Genomic DNA, 25,188 nt, shown 5'->3' with positions numbered 1-25,188 from the left:
TTTTATTATTTAATAGAACTGTTTAAGACAGAGTAAATATATAAATATATATATATAGAAGTATAGTGCATATCTTCAGACTGGATTTGAATATGAATTATAATGGGAACTGATATGAAGGGCATGATGGAAATGGTATAACAGAGATAATGGCTTGAGAGTGAGTTTTGAATAGTGTTTTTGGTTCGTTTAGATGACTTATTTTTTTAATATGCTATGTCATACGTGTATAAAATCTGGTACCTTTCGTATGAGTGATGTTGTGAACTCTTTAAATGGTAAGGAAGGGAAAGGTTTAAGCTGAACCATTTGTGTGTGTGTGTGTGTGTTTTTCCTGACTGTGTCTACTGCAGTACATGTTTTATTTTTATCTATTTAATTTTTGGAGATTTATTTTGTCTCAGGATGTACAGTCATGAGATACATAAAGTACAGAACCAGATTTTGATCGCTCTTCTTTTAATTCTAAACGAGCTCTCTCTCTCCATTGACACAAAAAAATGCACAAATATGGAAGATGTCTGCAATGTTTGTTTGTTTTATTTAGACTGTAGTGGATAGTGAAGTCTGGCTAGGCTCTTGATGGCCTTTTGTATTTTAAGAGGACTGCTAAACACCAAGCAGGGATAATACATATGAAAAGCAGATGCTGTCAGCACCGTCTTAAGAAAGAAAAGGGACAGTTTTATTATTCATTCATTAAAGGGTGACTATGTGGTTTAAAGTTTTGTTGTAAGTGTCTGTGTTTTTTTTGTTTCTTAGATTTGACTGATTTACAAACTTAGTCCCAAACTAGTTTCTATCTTCTATACCTCAGGAGGTTGTGGAACGTTATGTCACTATGAGAGCAGATCATTGAAAGTGAGTTTACATGTGATTTGGTCTCTATGGAGACCATTGACGTATTGTGGAATTCTGGCTACTCAAGGACAGCAAACACCAAAGATAAAATACTTCAGTCTCTAATGGTCTGAGATGTTTGGTAACGTTGTCAGGTCTTTGAATCTCTAGGCAAGATTAAAAAGCTCACTGGGCGATTTTCAAATACGTCTACGATTAATGCAATATTTGCATGTTTACGAAACACCTTGAATTCACTATGTTAACATTATATACACATAGATACATGTACGCGTGTACGTGTTACTGCATACTAAGTAGAATTTACAAGTAGTCCTACTAGTAGTTCATACTTTGCTCATGGAGTGAAACTCACAGATCTTAAGATCAGACTGTTGAGAAAAAAAAACAAAACAAAACAAAAAAAGAGACAAAAACGCCCTCTGCTGGATGGATTTGGTTAGGCAGAGTTGTCACCCAAACCCTGAGGAGGTCACACCATTATGTATGTTTCCAGCATCTTGCCAGGGGTTATAGAGTTCAGGATTTAATTTAGCATGGTGTTTTATCTAGCTGGATTACACTAACTCATACCAGCTCTTTGTTATAAGTGTTGATGGAGAGGACGTTTTCTCTATTTCTGATATCATCAACTTGTCCCTCTTGCCCACTTGTACTATATCTGTTGTCCTTTGAACCAACTGTGACTTGCTAAATAATATGGCCAATTGGCTAGGTTTTCCCTGTTTGTGTACCCTTTGAGTGATCTTTATAGGTACACCACGTTCACCTGGCAGCTGGCCACTGGAGCAGCTGTACAGTAGCCTGAAATAGGCCATGATAAAAGCCCCTGGTCTCCTCTGTTCTATCCTTTGGGAAGTTCTTTGGGGCTTAGCAGTACATTCACACTGACTTTAATTTCAGCCAGGATCACAGTTCCACGCTTTACCCTTGCACATACTTGGCTCAGGAACAAAACCCTTAATAGTAGTAGTGTGAGCCTTCCCCACTCCAGGCTCTGGCACACATGGCCATGACTAAACATGGCTCTCTCTCTCTCTCTCTCTCTTTCTGCACGTTTGGGGAAGCAGATCTGCCCTGCCTCTCTGATGTGTTGGTTGGAGTGAATGACACCAGCTGATTCCTAGAAGAGTCCTTGAGTGAGGAGGAAACCCAGTCTTAGCTATGTACAGTCATATATCAAACATGACTGTTCCATGTTGGGATGTCATGAGAAATACCACCCTGAACCCCAGGAGGGGGAGGGGGGGAGGGGTTGTCACACATACGAACATGTGTACAATTACTGGCCCTTATAGCTGTATGTTAGAGTGTAAATTGCTGTCATCACATTTATTTTGGGCTCCTAAGAATTATTAAGGAGTATTGAAGGATATTCAATACTAAAATCATTACATTACTTTCCATTGGAGTATATCACACTATAGATGTCAACTGTGTTATGTCTCTTTTTTTTGTCTCTGCTTTGTGTTCTTTTGCAGTTTACACCTAACAAAATAAGTGAATGAATGAAGAACTCCTCACCAGAACTCAAACATGAATGACTTAAAAAAGAATTACAAATTAATTAAAAGAAATATGAGGGTAATGTAGTTATATAAAGAGAGCAAGGGAAAAGGTTGCATTCATAAAATGACAAATGTTTTTGAACTTGAATTGTCACACTGGCATTTACATACGAAAAATATGAAATAATATAATAATATGACTTGATTTCATAAAATATGAAATCAAGATACACACACTCAACATTTGATTTCAATGCTAGTTGAAAGTAGCAAAAGGGTTGCTGGGAAACAGATTCCAGTAAATGCTGAAAACGCGTTCCATAATCAGGTGGATACTGAGAACTGAACCTCACGATTTTAATTATGCTTCTCCAATATAACCAGCAGAGGGCACTATTACACTGTTCTACAGTCGTACTTGGGGGTGACTGAGGTTGATCTTAATGGAGCTGACAGAATAGCTGTCTAATGATATGTTGTTTTATCCTTGTCACGTCTATTATCATACTGAACATTTTTTAATCACTCGTATGTAAAAACGAAAACCACAATTAATTTTGTAGGCAAAGTTTTACTAGGATAAAATAAATATAGTGACAGCAACAAAAAGAGACAGACAGATAATTTTTATCATAAATAAAATCGTGGTTCAAGAAAATAGCCACACAACCCAGCGTCCTGCCGGAAATGCATCACTATTGGTACTATTGCACTGTGGCCAATAAGGAAGATGTTCATTCATGAAGACATACCTGGTCATTAATGGAATTCGAAGCAAGTAAACAACCAGGTGATGTCAATCAACTTAACGCAATTTCACATATATACACACTCAAACTTTCAGAAGGGAGAAGAAACGAATAAATAAAATTAAAATGAATAATTTTGCCGATAAGTCAGTTAATCATATGTTTGGGGAACAGAGTTTAAATAACCTAGAGTATCTTGAGAGAGAAAAAAGTTAGTTGACTTTCTTTACTGTATCATGAATAAGTCATACGTATGATGTATCCTATCTAAGAAAGGCGGTGAATCTCGTACAGTCTACTACTTTGCAATTTCCCGGCAGTGACAATTATTCTGCACAGCACTGAATGTGTAGTGTTTTTACTATAGCTCCTCCCCGACCCTGACCGAATCACAGCCTTTCAGAATAAATAGGCGAAGAAAAATAGTTCCCTCTTTTCTCGTTCTCTGGGTTAAATTGATCTGCGAAGTACCTAATAATAATAATACTTATTGAGTTATGGAATACATATTATTTCATAAATAAATGAACGATGACATATATCCGAATTTTATTACGCTGCGTCATTTGGCGGGAAATGGTGTCGTGGGGCGTATGAATATCTAGAGCAAAGGAAAAAAAAAAACAATCCGTAGTATTAAAACCCGCGGGAGCAGCTGATCCAAATCTTGCAGTTGCTGACAGCAAACAGTGAGGTAACCATCTCAGACCATGCTCATTACTAAGTAGTGTGTCTCACACTCTACTCACCGGTACGGTCAACTCCCACTTTGTGATTACTTTCATTTGAAGGTCCAAATCGTTGCCTCTGCTCGTCAGTTTTCACCGTTATATACATTGCAACGGTAAGTAATTACTTCTTATTCATGCGTTTGTCACCAAATTGAATTTTCTCGAAATGTATGATACCGGAGGCATTTATAAACGCTGTATGAGTTAAGCTGGCTAATTGCGAGAATTGTAATTAAGTGGTTTGGCGAGGACAAGCTAGAAACTATATCTCTAAACGAAACTATTTTCGTATTGTACATCACTGGTATGCATCAACTATTTGGAACGTTTACTTTGTTAATTTTACAACTCTCTCTACTTTGGTGTTAGGCTGGTTTCTCCAGCCAGAAGTTGTCAGTCTGTGTTAAGTTGATCTACTTCAGCCTATAAATATCTCAAATTCTTTCTTCTAGGCATTCACCATGCCGCTGGTTTCAAGTATGGCGAGCAAAAATTATGATTACGACTACGATTCTTATCAGCCCTACTTCTATTTCAATAACGAAGATGAGGATTTTTACTCTCAGCAACATGGTCAGCTACAGCCGCCGGCACCGAGTGAGGATATATGGAAGAAATTTGAGTTGTTACCGACTCCACCACTCTCTCCAAGCCGGCGACCTTCTATCTCAAACCCATTTCCTTCCACGGCAGATCAGTTGGAGATGGTAACAGAATTTCTTGGAGACGACGTGGTCAACCACAGTTTCATTTGCGATTCGGACTCTTCTCAGTCGTTCTTGGAGTCTATTATAATACAGGATTGTATGTGGAGCGGGTTTTCTGCAGCAGCCAAGCTTGAGAAAGTGGTTTCAGAGAGACTTGCTTCGCTTCATGCAGCACGAAGGGAGTCTGTCAAAAGCGAATGTTCAGAGAGCAGTTCCAGGCGAAGCAGTACAAACGACGGCTACCTGCAGGACATTAATACCACTGCCACGGAGTGCATTGATCCATCTGTTGTGTTTCCTTACTCTCTGACGGACAGCTCCAAGCCTACCAAATCATCCTCACTGGTTTCAGCACTGCTGCCTTTGGATACTCCACCAAACAGTGGAAGTAGCAGCAGTAGTGATAGTGATTCTGGTAAGTTAAAAATACTGTTACTGGCTGCCAGTAGTGAAATTGGAAGAATTTTGACATCTAAAATTGTGACTTCGTGTGATTTAGATGGGTCATAGTACTTCCCTAAGAAATTCATGCAAAAGCGCCCACATGTATCTCACGCCCTTCTCGATGTCTGGAATGTAAAGCGTTAATTCTGCATCGGGATTCGTGTCAGTAGTAGTTGCGTAAGGTACATCCCCTCCCTCCGCATTTACTCGAGCTTGAGTTTATTAAATGAGTCTTTCTCGCTCGCTATGCTGTGTTATGGTAATCGGTGATTGGCTAGACGTTCTGTTCACAACACTGGCTTTGTTTTTAATACTTTTTTAATTTTTCTTTCAAATAGACGAAGAGGAGGAGGAGGAGGAAGATGAGGAGATTGATGTGGTCACAGTGGAAAAAAGGAAATCTGTGAGGAAGTCTGACTCAAGTACGACGCATCACAGCCCCGTGGTCCTGAAACGATGCCATGTCAACATTCACCAGCATAATTACGCTGCCCAGCCATCCACCCGAAACGACCAGCCTGCAGTCAAGAGGATTAAGTTCGAGAGCACTGGCAGGGTGCTTAAACAAATTAGCCACAACCGAAAATGCGTTAGTCCCAGAACGTCAGACTCTGAGGACTACGATAAAAGGAGGACTCACAACGTCCTTGAGCGGCAACGAAGGAACGAGCTCAAGCTGAGTTTCTTCGCGTTGCGAGATGAAATACCAGACGTAGCGAAAAATGAAAAGGCTGCCAAAGTGCTCATACTTAAAAAGGCTACAGAGTGCATCTTAAATATGCAAACGGAAGAGCAAAAACTCCTCTCGTTGAAGGAACAGCTGAGTCGAAGATGTGAACATTTGAAACAGAGACTCGAACAATTGAGGAACTCTCAATAAATTTAAAGATGGACTGATCATGTTTTAAAATCTTTGGGGGGGAAAAAAACAGTTATGATTAGTTGTGGTTCACTCAGATGATTCAAGAGCTCATGGAGCTATGACGTGTTGACCTAGCTGGAATCTGTTGTTGATTTAAACAATGACACTGCCGAAGCGGAGCATTAATGGACATTATGAAATAGGTTTATTTGTATTTAATTTTATTTTTAGTAATAATGGTCAGCAGTCCCATTGCTGTTGGTCTTAACTTAAATGTTTGTTTTTCTATGTTTTGTACATATTTGCTCAGATGTATGCAAGATGCTGTATTGATTTATGAATCATAAATGCATTTCTTTATAAAATCTTGTGTTTGACTAATCCTCATATGGACGGTGTCTTTAATATGCAAATGAACCTCAAATTCTCCCTGCTCCCTCGCACCACCTCTTATTCATGAGCCTTTGATCAAAGTTGCCCAATGTGCTTTCTGCCCCCTGTAACACCAGAGTAAGTAACCCGCCGTAAGAGGAGAGAGGTGACTGTTGTGCAACTTACGGTTACAGCTGACATTTAAGTAGCTGTAGTTTAGCAACCAGTCTAAATTAGTTTTTAGTGTAATCTTTCTAACATATTTTGGACTCCTTTTTAATCTACCACTTTCATCTTATCTGTACTTGCCGTGGATGGTTAATCCTTGGGTGAAGTCCATGTCCTACTTTAGTAATTGCTGTAAGAGAGCCAATGGATAGCAGAGAGTCACTAAGACGGAACCATAATCCAGACCTTATGCTCCTGTCATTGCATTCACTATCTCCTACTCTCTCACAAGCAAATTGATACAAAGCAGGCTTGGTCGTATCATAAAAACCTTAATGGAGGAAAGGTAGACATTGGCCAGTTGCATCTGTTGCATGTACCTGTATCTAAGGACTTGCTTATCTGGAAGAAGCATGTAACTGAGGTAGGCCACATATGCAGTGGGCTCCACATAGATCCGGTGCTTTAGGGCAGTAGTTCTCAACGCCAGTCCTGAAGACCCCCTTTGCTGCATGTCTTTGTTTTAACTCTTCACTATTTAAAGAAACTAGAAACTTGAAACTATCACAGTTGATTAGCTCAATCAAGCGCGTAACGATTAGTTGATCAGTGGAATAAGGCGTGGTAGTCCTGAGCTGAAACAAAACACCTTCTTCTACTGATCAACTAATCATTAAGCCCTTGGTCAGCTCAGTCAACTATGAGAATGAAGAGTTAAAACAAAGACATGCAGGACAGGGAGGTCCTCAGGACTACAGTTGAGAACTACTGCTTTAGAATACCCTCACATCTCAGTGCCTTTTACTCCTCACATTTCTTTCATATTCTGCCCTCCAGCAGAGCGGTTCAGTCCATCATTACTTCCTCTTCCAGAGGCCAAAAATGAATTGCTTTCGTAACACTTTAACCCTTAGATTTAACCATTAGGGTTTTTTTTTAAATAGCTTTTTCCATTAGGTTCTATGTTAGCTAATCATACAGGATGGTAAATGAGATATACTCCTGATCACTGCTGAAGTGGGCTAGCACTGGAGGAATTTCTGGCACACACCTTTTGGCCCCCACTCTCACACACTCACACTCACTGAGTGAGAGAGAGAGAGAGAGAGACCCTGTCACTGCTACAGCCAGAAAGATCTATGTCGTAGTTCAGGGCTATGTCGGAATTTGCGACACTTTCCTTACTGAATCTTTTTACTTCTGGAAAGGACTCAGCAGTTTTAAATGGATACTCTCTGAACAGTCAGTAACAGGTATTATGAGGGTCTACTGTAGTATTATTTTTATATCAGAGAGCACACAGCAACCATTCAAACACACTGGTAAAGAGATTATTTTAGAACTAATGGAGATAATGATCTATCATATATAATTCAGAATATCTGTAAGTTTACATGGACTATCTTAGCCTTTAATAATCCTATTAAAACAGTAAAAGGAAAAGGTAATAATACGCATTATTATAGCAGATATGTCATCGCCTGACACCGTGAGATACAACACAGTCTACACATCGAACATTGTTACACCCATAATTACTGTAGCCGGAAAAGAATTTCAAATGCAACAAATTCGAAAGCATAAAACTGTCATCAATCGGCCACAGTCATTATGTCAATAGTTTATAAATGAATTTACAAGCAGTGAAAGTTGATGCGCTGCAGTCCCATGACGTCAGACCTTTGATGACTCTATGCAAAACCTTCTACGAATGCGCGTGCTGAGAGCACATGGAAGAGAGAGGAAGAGACTTAGCAGCATGCTAATGTAGCCATGAGCTTTATGGTTATTTATTTTTCCAATTCTACAGCGGATTCTCCGGTGAATATTAATAGACGAAACGAAGAAGACGAACCAAATGGTAGGGTTCTCTTCAATTTCCATCGCACAGCTGTTTATATACTTGCGTGACATTATTTTATTGCAGGTAAAGTTAAACAACTGTGCTATCCTGTCTTAGCTACAGGTGCATGTTCTTTATTCAGCTTACCTAGAATCTATGGCTAACAGTTGCTTCGTAAAATACTTTGTTTGCATCTTGAAACATTGTAGTATTGACTTGGCTCAGTTCAGAACTAAGTAAGTCCCGTAATGAAGTTTATATGGCTACAAGCAGAAGGTTGTTTGTCATCCATTCCCTATAGCTTTTTCAAAGATTGACCTTATTCAGCTTTGTTAGTGTCATTTGTGTGTGTGTGTGTGTGTCATGAAGTGCTAAAACGTAGGAAAACTACACGAAGATGATGATACAGTAGGAAATGATAGCATGAGTTTTGCCTATCCACATATTGTTGGTAAAGCTTATATATCCCACTATTAAGAAAGTGCAGCTAAACATTGATTGCACATCATGCTTCCCTTCTGTTATTTCCTGCTGCCCTACTGTTATTTATTCCTCTGGTATTTTAACAGTCACATAACCTTTGAACAATAATGCAGTCTGTAATTTTGAACTGGCTGTGTATTAGTGGTCTTTTCCATATTGTTTCATTAAAAAGGTTAGTCTGACAAGAACTCCTCCACCAGATCTTTTGGAGAGAAAAGCAAACCTGTCCTAAAACTTTTCCATTAGCAAACATGGACACTGATTCAGCAAAATTCCCTACAGTCTGTCATGAAGCAGGCTCCGGTTTTTGTGCCTCTCAGAGCTGGTCAACCCTTGTCGTTAGTGGAGTATAACCTATATGGAGATGATAGATCGTTTTAATTACGGGGAAAACTTGTGATTAGATTAAGTCTACTTGTCTGTAGATCCATGGGGTGTTAATGATAGGCGCTTGTGGCTGAAATGATGAGGAAGTCCATTTTTTCTGTTGCTCCCTGCAATGAGTGCTGTCAGTTAATCCAATCCACAGTGCACCGCTGCATGGTGGCCAGATGGAGTCTAGTGTCCAAACAATACCTACATTCTCACAGCTTGCATTCATCTCACTAGAGGAGAACTTTGTATCATAATTCTCTCAAGTGATATCGGGTAATAGACCTGTTAACAGTGAATAGTATTACTGTCGTCAAAACGTGGAGTTGCAGTTTTCCAGGCAAAACTGTAACGGCGATTCATTATGGATGCTGATGCGTGACTGTTTCACAATATCTCTCTTCAGCTGAATAGTCTTCCATTGATATTGACCTCAGCATTGGGAATAAAGTGGAAACTGAGGTCCTTTGTGTTGGCCCAGGGTCAAGCGGAAGGTGAATATCATTGGAACGTCTGTATGGATGGGGCCCAACCTTTGACATGTCGTTTGTCTTATGTCTGTAGTGCATACAAACAGAGTTATTCATTGCTGTGGGACCTTGTGTTGAGTTGCGCCTTGGGAGCTATAGCAGGTGGTGTTTTAGGAAAGACCGATTGTTGCCATGACATGGCTAAATTAATTCAATTCAAGGTATGAATTCAGAGCTGACCTGGCAAGGCGCTGTTTTTGTTAAAGTTAATGAACCAAACATGGTCTTGGCAGGTTTACATCCAGTGTATAACCATGAATGTGTGTTAAGCTCAGAGGATCTTCTTGTCATTTCAGTCTGCTATATATTTATATACTTAATGCTTGCTGTATAATAAAAACTTATAATGCTTGGAATTTGGAGACTGAAATTGTTATTTGCTGCATATGTAATGAACTATTGATGTATAATAGCAGCTAGAACATTCTTCTCTCACCTCACTGTTTCACAGATGGCCTCCCAGAGAAACAGGCCCAGAGAGTCTATATTTAATCTCTGGTTCCCCCTTTCAGAGTGAATGACCCGGAGTTACCTCTGGCAATAGTGTTTGCACTTTGCTCTGGCTCTGGCATGGAACACAGGGCTTTTCATGGAAAGCGTGAGGCTGACATAGCACTAATGTCATGGTAGCTCGTCCTGTCCTTCTAACGGCAGGGTCGTTCGGGTTGCTGGCAACCTCCCAGAGAGGGAGGACTGGCCAACAGCTCTCTCTTTTACTCTCTCTCTCTCTGTGGTACTGTGCTAAAAAAAAAACGCTTCAGAACTCTTTGTACATTTTACCATTTGTAGCACATTTGTCCTACAGGAGAATACTCCTATATGATTCTTGTTCGTTATCTTTTCCTTCTTTAACGAATAAAGCTTGTTACTGAGCAGTCTCGGATTTATGTCAGAACAATTCTTTCCTGTCAAAATGAAGCCCAATGAAGCTCTGTTTTCTGGTGTAATTTTTCCTTTTCTTTTTCATTATGAGGCCAGTATGAGGTAGACTGTCTTTTTATGGACCTTACTGTATTAAGCCAAAATCGGCTGTTATCTGGTGTCAAGACGCTTGTCAAATTTATTACAGGTCTGTTCTGAAGTCAGTGGACAACAGAACCAGGAGATAGGGTGTTGTGTGTGTTCACACAAATGAACTGTAATAGTTGCTCACGTGAGATGCACAGAGAGTAGCACCAGATTTGATCAGTGTACCTCTTCACACTGACTTGATGAGTAAGTGAGGACTTGGTGCCTCTCGCTCTTCTGCTGAGGTATTGTGTGTCCCCAGGGAGGCTTGAATTGCCCCTGGCCGCCACACCCCCACCCCCCAACATAAAAGGGAGTTGCAGTAGCAGACCATCTGGAGAAAATGATACTATCAGCAGTCACTCCTGCCATTTAAGGTGCCCCTAAACCCCAAGCCCCCCATCACTCATAGCTTTGGATGCTTCCAGTGGTGGGGTCAGTCATTTTATCAGATGTAAGTTTAGACACTGCTGTTTGATTCTCCGATTCTTTTTCCCACTCAGTGTCCAGACAAGGGACAGGAGACCTGTCTGACTTTTGCTCTTTGTGTGGGTATACGTCGTCGTGTTGCTTTTGTGTATATGTTCAGGGGATTGAGGGGGGTCAGATTATACCTTGCACACAGGGATGTATGGACACAATGCAGAACCTACAATGAATAATTTAAGCCATATCACATACCACATGTACAAGGGAAGGAAAACAGTAGCCATGTCACCAGTGTGAAATGCAATACTGTAAAATCCATACCACTACATGCTTGTCTGGTTCTGGTAGCATGTTATTGTATGTCAGTAATATAAACAGGACCAGCACGTGATAGAAATGTGATCATTTAATGCGCCGTGAGGTATTTATAATGTATAGTTTTAAAAATGTGTAGGCTATGTTTTCTTATAGCAATCTATATAATGTCTGTGAAACAGTAACAGTAAACTGAAGGATCCAGTAAAGTAAAGGCTCAGTCAACCTATTAATCAGTTATTCATGAAAGATCAAGAGAAGTCACACATTAAACACACAATTAAGTTTGTAAAGCATGGGCTTCAGAGACTGTCTGCCCCTTTCAGCACGGCAAGGAGCACAACTCATCCCAACCCTTTTCAGTAATGTTGTACTCAAAATACTGCAACCGATCTCAAATCAGCACGCAGGGGCGTGTTTTCTGTACTCCGCATCAAGGGGAACGTACTTGAAATTGCTTGACTGAAGTGCACCTCATGAAGAGTGAAAGGAATGGTGAATTGACAAGTGTTAGTTAATTTAACTGGCAGGGGGTTCCTGGGAACAGATGGGCCTTCAAAAGGAGCTGGTGATTCCTGCTGCTGTATTGACACCTCCTTGATTCTGACAATGTGCCACAGTACTGGACAGATGCCTGCAGTATCAGCCTCCTTCACAAGCAGTGTTAAGGGCACTGCCACCAACAAGAGCCAGGTCAAGAGCTTAGAATGAAAGAGTCAGTACAGAAATGCTTGTCAGGTGTTTGACACTTTTTTTTTTTTTTTTGTTACCAGGGAAATGACATTTAAGAAAGTGAGGTGAGGTGAAGAGGTCACAGAGGTAGTGGTGGTATGTGGGTGTTTCTTCAGCAGGATGATCCGTGCTGTTAATGTGTCGTGGGTTCTTCTTCAAGAATAATACAACGTCCTTTTCTCGGGTTTACAGCGTGCTTTTCTTGGCGTATGTAGTCACCTGAAAGCAATTACAAATAGGGAAGCGTTCTTAATCAGGTGTCACGATAATAAAAGTCTCGTACGGTCATCCTCTCGAAGAATGTTTCTCAGAGGCAAAGGTAAAAGTCCCGACATTGCTGATGGTGAACATCACGCAGACTGAAGTAACAAACAAGGGCTAAAATGTTAAAGATTACAGCCACTGAAGTGAGATCAGTGAAAGTTAAGTCGACCGGATCATTTCTCGTTCCTTCCCCTGTCTCACTGTGAAGAAGCTGAAAGGTAACAACCTTAGTGATTGAGAGCATAGACCAAGAAATTGATATCTGATCCAGATAGTCTAATCTTTTATGCAGATAATGTGTCCTGTGTGTAGCCTTCAAGAAAACATAAAGCAGTTTGAAGATTTTTTTTTTTTTTTTTATGTTGAAACAATGAACAGAGCATTTTAAATGTATTTGACACAAATATTATTATCCATGTTCATCAGAGGTTTGGCTCACATATCTGTATTAAAATGCATGGTGTATGGTGTTGCCTTTCGCAGTGAAATGGGTACTAAATGCTAAATGGCGTTTTAGGCAAAGTCACTATAATGACATTACCCATTTGAAGTTTAACAAGAGAAGCAAGTTTAAGTGAGACGATGAAAAAAAAAAAAGAAAAGAAAAACCCCTCTCATTACTGATGCCCAGAGGAACTTGAACTGGAGTCACTATAGACCTTCTCCCTCAATTAGTCAGGAGAGTGAGGCGGAAGCTTCAAGAAAAAGGAGTGAGCCAGATCAATTATGGCAAATAGCTCCACTAATGGATGCAGCCTAAACCGATTAAGTGAGAGAGTGGTGTTTGCACACACACTTCTCTCTCCCCCCCCCCCTCGTGAACTGCATTTTGCTTATGTTTGGCATGCTTAGGGGAAATCTGGAGGTAGCATTCAACTCGATTTAAATGACATCCACCTCCAGCTCCACACCACTGAGGTTCTTGGTCTCAGGTTACAGATTTTATACCCACCCCTGTTCGTGGATCAATTTCCTACGGATCTATTGCTTAAATCATCAGTGAAGATTTTGTGTTATTTATTTTGACGCATGCTTTTTTTTTTTTGCCCAAAGAGTTTTCATTTTTAGCACACTCCTTCATAAAGATAAACTTATATAAATAAGCAGAGAGAGAATATCATGTAATTATACTCTCCATTGCAACAACAGGATATGGAAACAATCTGTCCCTTTGAAATCCATTCAAGGGATGGCCTGATGGCTTATTTCACATCGCCCAGTTAGATAACACACAGGCATGGACACACACACACTTTAATCATATTCTCTCTCTCTCTCTCTCTCTCTCTCTGCCCCTTTTTCTCTCTTCTGGACACAATCGCCGTCTCTCCCAGAGTGGTTCAGTTCTCTGCAGAACTGGCCTTGGGGCGTAGCCGAGCTCACTTTCCGTAAGTGAGCTCTTTTGGCAAGCAGATGGTCATTGTGTAAACTGCTGCAGCCCTTTTCTGGAGCAGCTGATCAGACCCCAGGGAGAGCAGAGTGTCCTCCTAACCGCTGCCTGTGGATCCCAAAGAGAACTTACTCAGAGCAGAGCCTTGTGTGGTTGTTTGTTCCAAATATTCTCTCTTTGAAATGACGGGAGAGGGCGTAAAGTCTTTGCGTTCTGGCTCTGCTCTGTAGGGAACGGCTCATAAAGCTTTTGTGACGGCCTCGTACCTCAGGAACCTCTCAGTCCATAAAACGAAGTGAGGGCACTCCAGCTCCCCCAACTCTCATCCCCCACTGAGAGTTATCTGACAGACAGGTCGACCCCCCCCCCCCCCCCCCCCCCCCCCCCAATCACAGGGGCAGCTTCTGTTGGTCAAGCGAGTGCTTCTCTCATTTCAGTCGTACGTCAAAGTTAAAAACATCATGATCGTCTTCAGCCTTGTAATTGATATGTCAGTGACATGAAGAAGAGGGGTTTGTGGTGTCGTCAGTTTTAGACCTCTGGGGTCCCGTTCTCCATGCTGGAACAAGCTGAGATATTTTCATATTGACTCAGCTTATATACCAGTCTCTACTGGTTTTGAGTAGACTCCACTGCTTGTTTCTGTGTTTTACTCTGTTCTGGAAATATTCTGAGTGGTTAAGTAAGTGGGAAATAAATGGAAAAGAAATAAACTGGTTAGGTAGGTTCTCAATGCTCTTTCCTCATGTCATTGAGTTCCAACATTTAAACCAATGTTGTGGCGAAGTGGTCTTTGTTTGGTCGTCAATTTACCCTTCCCCCAAGTTCAGTGTATTTGGTTAATGTACGCCGATCGAGTTTGGTTAAATATCGAGGCAAATTTGTGCTAGATCCCGATCCGTTTTCCTCGACGACCCTAACGAACCATATCAGTACCGTGTTAGGTTATTCCATGTATAAAATTTCCTTTAAAAAACAAGCGAAAATCATTTGGACCTGGTTCAATCTCCATCCTCTCCATGTTTTAACTTTCCTTTGGGTGTTTTTGCAAGTGGCGTTTATGCCCTCTAACAATGGACCACCATATCTATGGAAAAAAAAAAACGCTTGGCGGTTTTCCATTATTATTCCAGTCATTTCTGCCAGTATTTTTAGTTGGCCTCTATTCCTGTTGCTTTAGTCCTCCTACTATCCTGTCGGCTATTGATAATTGATGAATGACACTTGTATTGACAGATGCGGCTGAAAATAAAGCTAAACACATAAAGAGAAGGCTCTTGTTGTCAAATGTGTAAAGAAAATGGCTGCATATAAACATCTTTTAGTTTCTCTAAAAATTTGGAAGTCATCAGTCCTTCTGGCACCAATCTCACAGCTCCACCCAGAAACAGAGACACACAAGCCCTGTTTGAAATATGAAAGCTTGAATTGTGTAAAAACTCCAATTTATTTGTCAAGAAGCTGCCAGTCATTCAGTATTATATAATTTAATTGAAAACACTTGCCGTTTAAAAATAGCGTCGCTTTAAAAACACTCAAGGCCCTCTAAAAGGAGAACATAATTGAAAAAGAGAAAAGAAGGAAAAACATTAAAAAGGCGTTTTTTTTTTTTTTCTTTTCTTTTTTTGTGCTTTTAAACCAACAAAAACCCCCATTATGTCATTGCCCTGTTTCTCAGTGCTAAGGCTCTAGAGAGCTTTGTTGGATGTTGATACATTTTTCCCCCTCATAGCTGTGATATTAACACTGCATTGAAAAGGAGGGAATGTGTGAAACAGCAGCCTGTCCTTCTGGTTCCTGCTAAAATGCTCTCTCTCTCTCTCTCTCTCTCTCTCTCTCTCTCTCTCTCTCTCTCTCTCTCTCTCTCTCTCTCTCTCTATCTCTTTCTCTCTCTCCCTCTCTCTCTCTTTTTCTCTCTCCCTCTCTCTCTCTCTTTCTCTCTCTCCCTCTCTCTCTCTCTCTCTCTTTCTCTCTCTCCCTCTGTCTCCCCCCCCCTCTCCCTCTCTCTCTCTCTCTCACTGCAGGCTGAATGAGCTGTTCGTTATCTTCGCTCTCCCCGCCCTCTGTTATTCAGAGACTTTGTGATAACTCTCTCTCTTTCACTCTCTCTCTCTCTTTCTCTCTTTCTCTCTTTCACTCTCTGTCTCTCCTTTTCCTTTTTCCTGTCTCTTCCTTCCTCCTTCCCTCATGCCCTTTCACATTCCCTCTCTCTTGCTGAGTCACTGTGTATTTTCAGAGCTGAGAATTAATGATTGGATACGGCCAGCAGAGAGACTCTCTCCATATCATGCAATGTTACGTTGTAATTGTGTAAGACACTAGATCCATAGGAGGTCAAAATGAGGTCTTGTTTTTCTCTCATTCTCTTATTAGTGTGTCTCAAAAAGCAACTAAAGGCAATGTTGAGAGGATTGTGGTGGCTATTCTGGACTTGGGGAGTCTGTAATATACACACTTGAGCTGTCAGATGTCTTAAAATATTCCTCCCGCCCTTTCACTCCGTCTCGATGGTTCCATGTTCAGAGCCAATGACTTTGCCAGGCTCAGCAGTGAGGTCAGCCACTGTTTTCAGTTCGTTCAATTCCAGTGCTCTGACTCATCGATTACTGACCCGGTATCTCTGTATCTGTCCATCCGTCTCTCTCCGTCTCTCTCTCTCTCTCTCTTTCTTTCTTTCTTTCTTTCTCTGCGTCTATCGTATTTTCTCTTGCTCTTTAAACACTTTCATTTCAACCCTTGGCTCGCCTCCTGGAACAGGCTGTGAATGCCAAGGAGCGGAAGAAATGAAGCTATGCTCAGAGAAGAGTAAAAAACCTTGGAAGATTTAAATAAATAACGTCTGTCTCCAGTAAATAAGACCCACTAAACAATCAAGGACTTTAGATTCAGGGCTTCAGTTAAAAATGTCTTCTCTGTGCCAGGTCCCGGCCCAGAGTCCTTGTGCCAGAGAGGCTTAGCACACATTTACCATAAACAGAGTGGATTCCTGGCGTCTGCTCGAACAATGCACTGTCCTCCCTGCCAAAGCAGCACAACCCTGCATTTATGACTAAACCCACTTAAGGACAGCGTTGAGTAATACCATGACTGGATCTATTGTGTAATGTGGACTTACACAGATAACATTTGCTTCTGAAACATTAAAGAAACGTCTACAGATGAAAATGAATGTTTGTTTACATGAAGATGAAAACGACTGCTTGTTCTGAATGGCGCGTAGTTTGGACTGACCGGGATCGGTCCACTTTTTTTTTTCTTTCTTTTTTTTTTTTAGACCCAAGTGAAATTTTACCTAATCAAGGACTTCCTCCTTTTACAGTTGTCCACAGTGTCCAACGCAACATTTCTCCCCCGCGAGTCCCCTGGGTCAGTAGTTCAGAGTTTGACTGGCCCCTTGTGTATATTTTCACTGGCCTGAAAAAAAAAGAAAGAGACAAAAAACTTACTTTTAAAAAACGTTTTAATTTTTTTCGAATGTTAATTTTTGTATTCATTCATATCAATACATTCGGTGAGAAGTGTGGATCTTTCACTGCAAGTGGAAATGGCGGGCCCTCGCACCTCCGGCGATAACACTAAATTAACACAAGCTTAATTTGGGCTTGACAGAGCTCGTACCAAGCAATCTGCCAAAAGTAGTACCAAAAACAGGTGGACTTTTTTAGATTAATCGTAACGTTTCCTTTGTACACACACAGACGTAACCTCATAGGCTTAAACGCATAGTGGCGTTGAACTCTATGACTTGAAGCTGCATTCCCAATACCATGTCCAGTATTTCCGTATCAGGACAGTTCGTCAACCCTCATCCTTGACAATCACCAAATTAACACAACAACTACGATTAACCGAGGTAACGAGGTATACGATGTCTGCTTCTCTTAAAAGGCCACTTGGAGATCTTTTTTTTACTAAGCATGCAAAATGCCTCCTGACATGGGTTTGCAACACCATAACTCAAAGCTGAGTTTGCTTAAGTCTCATCTAGTATTTTCATGTCGGGACAGCTTGTCAACCATTATCCCTGACTTAATCACCAAATTAACACAACACCACAATTAAATGAGTTTGTCTTTTACTAAGCATGTGAATTGCCTCCTGACATCGGTGAATTAGCTTCCTCTCCACCCAGGTGTACTGTGTTTTCCATGACACTAGGAACCTCCTCTTTTAGTGGCTTCAGACGCTTCCTATGACATTTATTTTCAAACTACTGGCCGAGGTGAAAACTTTTACTAAGTGAAAATAGTGACTGCAAGAAAGAACTAGCTGTAGCATCACAGGTGAACTGACTGTGATTTGGTGGAAAAACTGTCACTGGCCCGAACAGACCAGCAACTGGCCAATCAACTTGCACAACATACTTTTTTACCGGCCCCAGGCCATTGGGCCATTGCTTATGCCAAACCCTGCATCCACGTAAAAAGAAAATGACGTGCCTAAAAATGAAGGGCAATCGAAAACAGTGACTAAACCCTAAAGGACCAGTAGGCAGGGCCAGTATTGACCACCTGGACACACATTACCTTGTATCTCTAAAAATGACTGCACGCACTGGTCCTGTACGACAGTAAAAATGTCACAGCTGTCTCAGGGGAACATGAAGACACCAGTGTACCATGAGCAGTGATCCCTAATTGTCATATCAAGAGGTCAAAGAGGTCAGATGTGTTTGAAAAGAACGCACTGCTCTCATCTTGCAGAGGAGGACACATGTCATCCCTGCGGACCAATCAGAATGGAGGAAAAATGCTTAAGGGACGGTTTCGATATTTCCAGCTCAGTATGGGAATAATACCAAACCTTACAGCTTGTCCATCCCTCACGACTCTCCTACACCCCACCCCCCGGGCAAAGCGGCACCTGTCGTGCTGGCTATCTGTCCGGGTATGCATTTATGGCCTAATTTATGGAGCACAGCTGTAGCCTGGAGTCAGTTAGTGACTCGTGCTGACCTTCCAACCCTGAGGAGAGGCTGTCTGATTGGGACACCCTGTCTATGAGAGCATGGTGATGAATGGTCAGGGTTCAGTGAGTTCTTAGTAGTGACGTTGGTCCTGGCTTTCTCATCGCAGCCCGGTGCAAAAGGGTCTTTGTCACGTGTCTGAAGTTTCTTGCCAACTTTCAGTTTCATTATTCATCTCTTAATTTTTTATTATTATTACTATGATTATTTTATCATTTTTTTTTATAATCCACTTTTTAAAATTATTAATTATTAACGTGCTTTGAGACAAAAGGTAATTTATAGCTAATCTGGACGACCGTGAGCGAGTTATTTTTGGCTGAGAGAGATGTCCATGCTTGGAGTGGTAGAGGAGTGAATATTCTAGGAAGCTGTAGAGAGGTGAGAAGTTTTTTTTTTTTTTTTTTTTTCATGCAGTAGTAACTTGTTCCCACCCTTTGTAGCTATCTGGAACAGCTGCAGAGGGAAGGGGATCTGACCATAGTGCTCTTGCTCTCCTCAGAAACTCTCCGTTGCCACCCATGCAACGTGCTCGTGTGCAGTCAGAGCGCAGCAGCAAAATCGGGAGTCCAGAGACACCTGTTGAACGAGAGTAACAGAACTCACTTTTCCTTTCGGCTGGCCGGAATGAGTTCGTCCTCTCTTTTTTGCCCACGTAGGCGTAGTGGCGTTACACATTTGCCATAGTCGTTGACCTGCTTCGAAGCAGGTCTGATTCTAAGCAGAGGCTGATTGTAGTTGTGTCAAATAAGCCCCTGAATGTGTCCCTCAACTTCCACTGAACCCCCTTCCACTGATCCCAGAACAGCATCAGAAATCTTCAGGATAGCTGATGACAGCGTTGTCACTTTCCCTCTTTCCCCTTTTATTCACCTTTTAAACGTGGATGTGTTGGCGCTAGTCTTCTCGCCCTCCGAGCCTGTTTTAAACAGACCGCACGTTCGCTTTCTTTATTTACCCTCACACACTCGCCCTCTTCATATACATTCAATCCCCTCAGCACTTGTAGATACGGTCACACTAACACTAGCTATTTTAGTGACAGTAGCAGTGAGTGCAGCTCTTTCTGCTGCATCAGGGAGGCGGGGAGCGTGTGCGGGAGGGGCTTTGGTGGGCGATGTGTCCGTCGATCAGCCTTCACGAGCGAAAAGCCAGCGCACAGATGGCCGCAGCCTGCGGCTCGGCGACGTTACGGATCCCGTCAAAGAAGTCCTCTCCTCTTCCGCTGCGACCTGTTACACCATCCTTTACCATCTTTATCGATTTATCAGTGTTTACTCGGGAAACAAAAGCTGGTCGTCATTATTTTTGAAGGTGTTTTGAACTTGCTTTACAGGTTTAATGTTGTTGATTCATTCACGAGGAAATGAAATGAACATTTGATGTGATTTGAATAAACAGATGAACTGTGTGGTTACATTGCCTCATGGCAAACGCTAAGCGGTTGTCGTTATTTCTGTGGTGATAAAATGCAAACTTGTGTGTTTGATGTTTTACTTTTGATAAACAGTATTAAAATCAGCGTGGAAATTTCTTTGGAAGATGACTCAGGTAAGGGCAGTCTGAAATGCTCTCTTGTACTCATTCAAGGGATATCCAAAGATGTATTTTTTCTAAAAGAATAGATAGGGTTCTCTAGCACATGATCAGGCCTCTCGAGAACGTTGACTGAGTACCATAGAAGTCTGATTCGTTGTTTGTTCTGTGTCTGTTTCTCTGATTTACCCTGCGTCTGTGGGTGTTCCCATCTGTCAAGTTCAGGCGTCCCGTTGGTTGCCGGTGACTCAGATGCTTGGTAACGGAATCCCCTTTGTGTCTGACTGCCGATTGGCTGTCCTGATAATGTGCAGGCCTAGCTGAGAGGAGAAGAACAGGAGCTCTCCGCATCACCATGGCAAGAGTGTGGTTTTAGTTTGCTCTGAAGGGGGAACTGGTGATGTGTCAACGTGCTCCTGCTACTGCACGGAGCTGCTCAGTAAACCTCTGTTTCCATGTGATGTCAGCACCCGAAGCAGTAAAGCTCTGTTTGGTTTTCATAGAGCTCTCTGAGGGGTGGGTGGGTGTGTGTGTGTGTGTGTGTTTTGCACTGCACTGTTAGTTTTAGCTCTTGCAATCCTCTGACGCTTGCCATGGAGAATGAACTCTATAATGGTGGAGATCTGATAGTGAAGTTGTGTTGTCGCACTGTTAGCTCTGTTAGGTTCGTTTCTATAAGCCAATGATCCTGGTCACCTGAGAGTGTTAGCTGAGTACACACAGACAGGAAACTCTCACAATCGTGTCCAGAATAGACAGCAGAGTCAGCTGAGAGTTGGGAGGGGCTGGTGAGGGGAGGTGGGGCTTGAGGCGGGCCTCTGCTGATGCAGTCTTTTGGGGCTGTGGGGGAGGGGTTTGCCAGAGGCATGAGCCAGAGAATGGTTCGGTTCACTGAGTTCAGCTTGAGTCATGACACCACATCTCTCTCCCTCTCGCTCGCTCGCTCTCTCTCTCTCTCTCTCTCTCTCTCTCTCTCTGTGGAATAGCATACCTCCATGTCTACACGGGGGGAAATATTCAGTCATGTTTTGTAAGGATTTTTTGTAAGATGTGTTAGTGGGGGCTTATGTTTTCCTAAAATGCTCTAAATAGCATAACCTATCACTAAATTATTACTGAACTGAGTTTGGGTTTTTTTTTTGTTCAGTTTTGATCATTTAACAGAGATGAGCGTAACTGCACGCATGTTATGTATATGTGACTGCTGATGTATGACCTGAATTCTGATTGACTTAAGAAATCACAGTAGGTAATTTACAGAGCCTGTAGTTTTTTGATATGGAATTGTTGTTTGATATTTATCTCCTCGAAACATCTTGAAAGTTGCAAACTGTTAATGGTAAGTGGTAAAGTTTTGCCAAAGATTAGCTCAGGTTTTGCACTGTATCAGTGAACATGTAACCTATTTAACAGAAGACTGATGAGAAACAAATACCATACATGCAGTTATATACACAATATGTGAGTTCATATATAGGCTATATATGTGTATATGTCCACATATATATATATATATATATATAGCCAACTGTCAGCAGACACTCTCACACACACACCTACGCACATATATGTGTGTGTGTGTGAGAGAGAGAGAGTGACGACAGTTAGCTAACCTTAGAAACACACACAGGACAAAGACAAAGTTTGAAGCGTGCACCCACTGTGGTTGCAGTGTATTGCACTTAGAATGTCATTTTGAATGAGTGACGCTTACTCACTCACTCACTCGATCACTCACTCGATCACTCACTCATTTTCAAAGCCGCTTATCCTAATTAGGGTCGCAGGGGTGCTGGAGCCTATCCCAGCGTTGATTGGGCGAAAGGGGGGGGGGGCACCCTGGACAGGTTGCCAGTCCATTGCAGGTGACGCTTACTTTCATTCACCAATCAAAAGAGATCTCCCTGAGTTTGCACTTGATGTTAGACGGACAGTTTTGCTGCGCAGAACCACGTTCATTTAGACGCAGAGCAAATGTCACCGTCACAGCTGCTGTAGAGGACGCAAGACTGGAAGTGTTTAGGCCATTGTGTTGTGTTCTGACACAGGAGATATGTTCATTTTAGTACCAAACTGGCACAGTGTACCACAAAACATTGCTCAACTGTATTGAACTATTCAACTTCAGTGGCTAAGGACCTACAAAAACGATCATAGGGGTAAATATATTTATGTAAATTGTACAATTGTTTGAATGAGGCCCGTGTGTGTTTATTATTCATACTTTAATGGCTGATATTATCATTTGTCCTTTATTGAAATAAACTGTCAGTACTAACAGTTATGCAAATGTTTTTTTTTTTTTGGTTAATGTGTATGGAATTCAGTTTGACCACTTTCAAACTGTTTTTAGCCTTGAGTATGTCCTTGTCTGCTCTTGTTTTATTTTATTAGAGTTTGTTCTAGGACGTCTGAATTGTTTGTATCCTGTTTTAAATTTCAGTTAGGATTGCTTGTGGTGTTTTTAAAGCTTTAGAAAAAAATTCTTCTATCAAGTTCTTGCATGCCTGTTATGTACAGGGAACAGCAGTAGCCGTTGGATTTTTGCAATGCAAATTAGCGCCGTAATATTTTCATAGAAATGGCCATCTTCTCTTTATGTGACTATTGTTTAAATATTGTTATTCATAGCTGTGGTTTCTGTGTACTTCACAGTACACACCCAGGCTGTGGCATCAGTTGTATCTGAAGGACGTGACGTGACATAAATGCGTATTAGAATGCACACTTCACTCATTTCCAGTAAATATTAAATTTTTGCACACAGGTGTAACTCTGTATTGACTGATTAGTTAACCATTGTCAGCTATTGTTTCCACAGTGTTCCAGTGGTGTTCAGTGTAACAGAGGAAGGTTTGTAACATTTATCGGGCTCAATAGGTATATTTGTTTGCCAACTGACTAATCCATTCTGACAATAACATTTCCTCATCAGGTGTGTGTGTGTGTGTGTGTGTGTGTCCAACACATGGAACCCTGTCTAGCTTGCCAGTGATCCAGTCTCTTATCCAGAATCTGTGTGGTTATTTCTTGGCCCAAGAGGCTGCATTATTATGAAACAGTTCCTGAAACAAGACGTCTCGTTCCATTTTCATAATATTTTCCTGACTCGACCCATCTTGCTGCACTGACTTACCATGACTCATATGTACTTGCTACAGCTGCCAGTTTCTTGGTTCCGCTTATTCACTTGTTTTGGCTACCTTTGCCTTCCTTTCTTCCTGTTGTTTAGGTCACCCCCCCCCCTCCTCTATCAGACAGATGTTTGGACCTGACAGAACAATAGATTTGTTTGGTTGTTCACACTCTTGACAAGCGTGCGCTGCCCTCAATGAAGTCTCATAACTTGCCTATATTTAAAAAGAAAAAAAAAAAAGGAAATTGTGTGTCGATAACAGGGAAAGCAACAAAACAGAAAATGCGGAAACCAGCGAGGTGTTTACTGTTGAAGACCCAGTACACAAAGTTACCCCTGTACTTTGAGACCCATAGCCTGATGGGAATGAGACAAAAGAATACTCAAATCAACACCTCCCCTATGGCGATATGTGTATCCTGCTTTCCCTGGATATGGAAGGGGCGGGGGGAGGGTGCCTTTGAATATCTATTGTTATCCAGCTGTTAGCCTCACTCCTTTAGGAAATGGCAGTGAGAATTGCTCCATCCATTCCACTACTCTCAAATCCAATGCGTAGCTGATGTTCTCATGTTCTCAGCCGAGTTGAATTAATCCGGGGCTGTTGGTCGAAATGAATTTCAATTTTGGGCTGTTCGTTTTACAGGACCCACCTGACACTAGTAGTGAAGATTGTCCCTCTGAGTCTAGGGGAAATATAGGCACTGGACACTAGCATGCTGCCTTATATTCTGTATGGAAGAAGTAATTCACTCTTATACTCCGACCTCAGCCCCGTATCTGTGCGAGTTACAGCAGCAGACAGGCCTCTAGACGCGCCAGAGTCGTACCACTTTGTACTTTGTTCTCAGTCTATCTCCGCGCGCGAGAGATGACGGATCTGTTTTTCTTCGAGAGCGCGACACTCTCTTCTCTCCAGACGCACGCTCGGCGTCCCCGAAAATTCTAGCTTCTCAAAATCAAAAGGCCGAAGACAGCTGGCTCGGCGCCAGGAGAAAAATACCGATTATGATTTACGTCCGCACAGAGGAAGAGAAGATATATTTGAAGTCATCAGGATATTCCAAAAGAAGGATTTTCCTCTTTTTATTACCAGCCTTCCTCTCGGCCGCACATCTGTGCCGATTATTCATTGGTTCTGATTTAACTCCTTTGGTGAATCACAGCTTATGCCTTCTGAGTGCTGAATAATTACATATTGCTCTGTCTGTTTTAAAGCCACTTCCTCAAACTGCTGTTCAGGAGAAGAATGCTTAGAGAGAGGGGAAACAGGTTTATATTTATCTATTGATTTGGGGTTTTTTTTTTGTACTTAATGCGCTAATTGAAGCAGGTCTGTTATGGCTTGTGTGGTTAGTGTTGCTGGTTGGAATTTGCAAACGACAATGAGTTATCTGTGACTGTAGGGTAATAAAAATACCAAGGTTTAGCCTCCACCCTTTGTGGAATTTTGAAATTTGCGCCTTAAGACGTCGCCTTCATTTCGGAATGCACAGAACCTCAGGTTTTTTAACGTGAGCAGAAAATGACAGAGCAAGGGAGATGAGGTAACATCTCTCTCTCTCTCTCTGCCAGTTCACTTGTGGGATAACTTTTTTTTTTTTTTTCAAAAGTTTGTGGCACAGCACCCAGGCAAACACGACTGTAACGAGATTGCCATCTTGATGTGCTTGTCATTATAAACGTCATTAAAATTGGTCATTAACTAACATTGTGCTCCTTGCGAAGGCCGCCAAATCATCCACTCCCATCCCAACAATTTGCTTGCGCCTTAAGATGGTG

General features: G+C 41.6%; 1 protein-coding gene and 1 long non-coding RNA gene across 2 annotated transcripts in view; both read left to right on the top strand.

The window, feature by feature from the left end:
* Positions 1-3,801: 3,801 nt before the first annotated feature.
* mycb (MYC proto-oncogene, bHLH transcription factor b) lies at positions 3,802-6,243 on the top strand. Its single transcript, XM_030773738.1, has 3 exons — positions 3,802-3,962; positions 4,302-4,971; positions 5,339-6,243. The coding sequence occupies exons 2-3, from the start codon at positions 4,311-4,313 to the stop codon at positions 5,878-5,880; spliced, it is 1,203 nt and encodes a 400-aa protein (XP_030629598.1). The 5' UTR covers positions 3,802-3,962; positions 4,302-4,310; the 3' UTR covers positions 5,881-6,243.
* A 1,900-nt stretch (positions 6,244-8,143) lies between these two features.
* The window catches only part of LOC115812053 (uncharacterized), a 35,812-nt gene continuing 18,767 nt past the window's right edge, over positions 8,144-25,188 (top strand). Inside the window, exon 1 of the long non-coding RNA XR_004025283.1 lies at positions 8,144-8,263. This is a non-coding gene — a long non-coding RNA (uncharacterized LOC115812053). The remainder of the gene's footprint in view (positions 8,264-25,188) is intronic.

This window comes from Chanos chanos, chromosome 5 (genome assembly GCF_902362185.1).
Source record: "Chanos chanos chromosome 5, fChaCha1.1, whole genome shotgun sequence".
NCBI lineage: Eukaryota > Metazoa > Chordata > Actinopteri > Gonorynchiformes > Chanidae > Chanos > Chanos chanos.
The sequence above is the reverse complement of the archived record's forward strand: the minus strand, read 5'-3'. Positions and strand labels throughout refer to the sequence as shown.

Coding starts and splice junctions, on each gene's coding strand:
- mycb (XM_030773738.1), top strand. CDS start 4,311: ATGCCGCTGGTTTCAAGTATGGCGAGCAAAAATTATGATTACGACTAC. Junction 4,972..5,338: donor CAGTAGTGATAGTGATTCTG/GTAAGTTAAAAA, acceptor TCTTTCAAATAG/ACGAAGAGGAGGAGGAGGAG.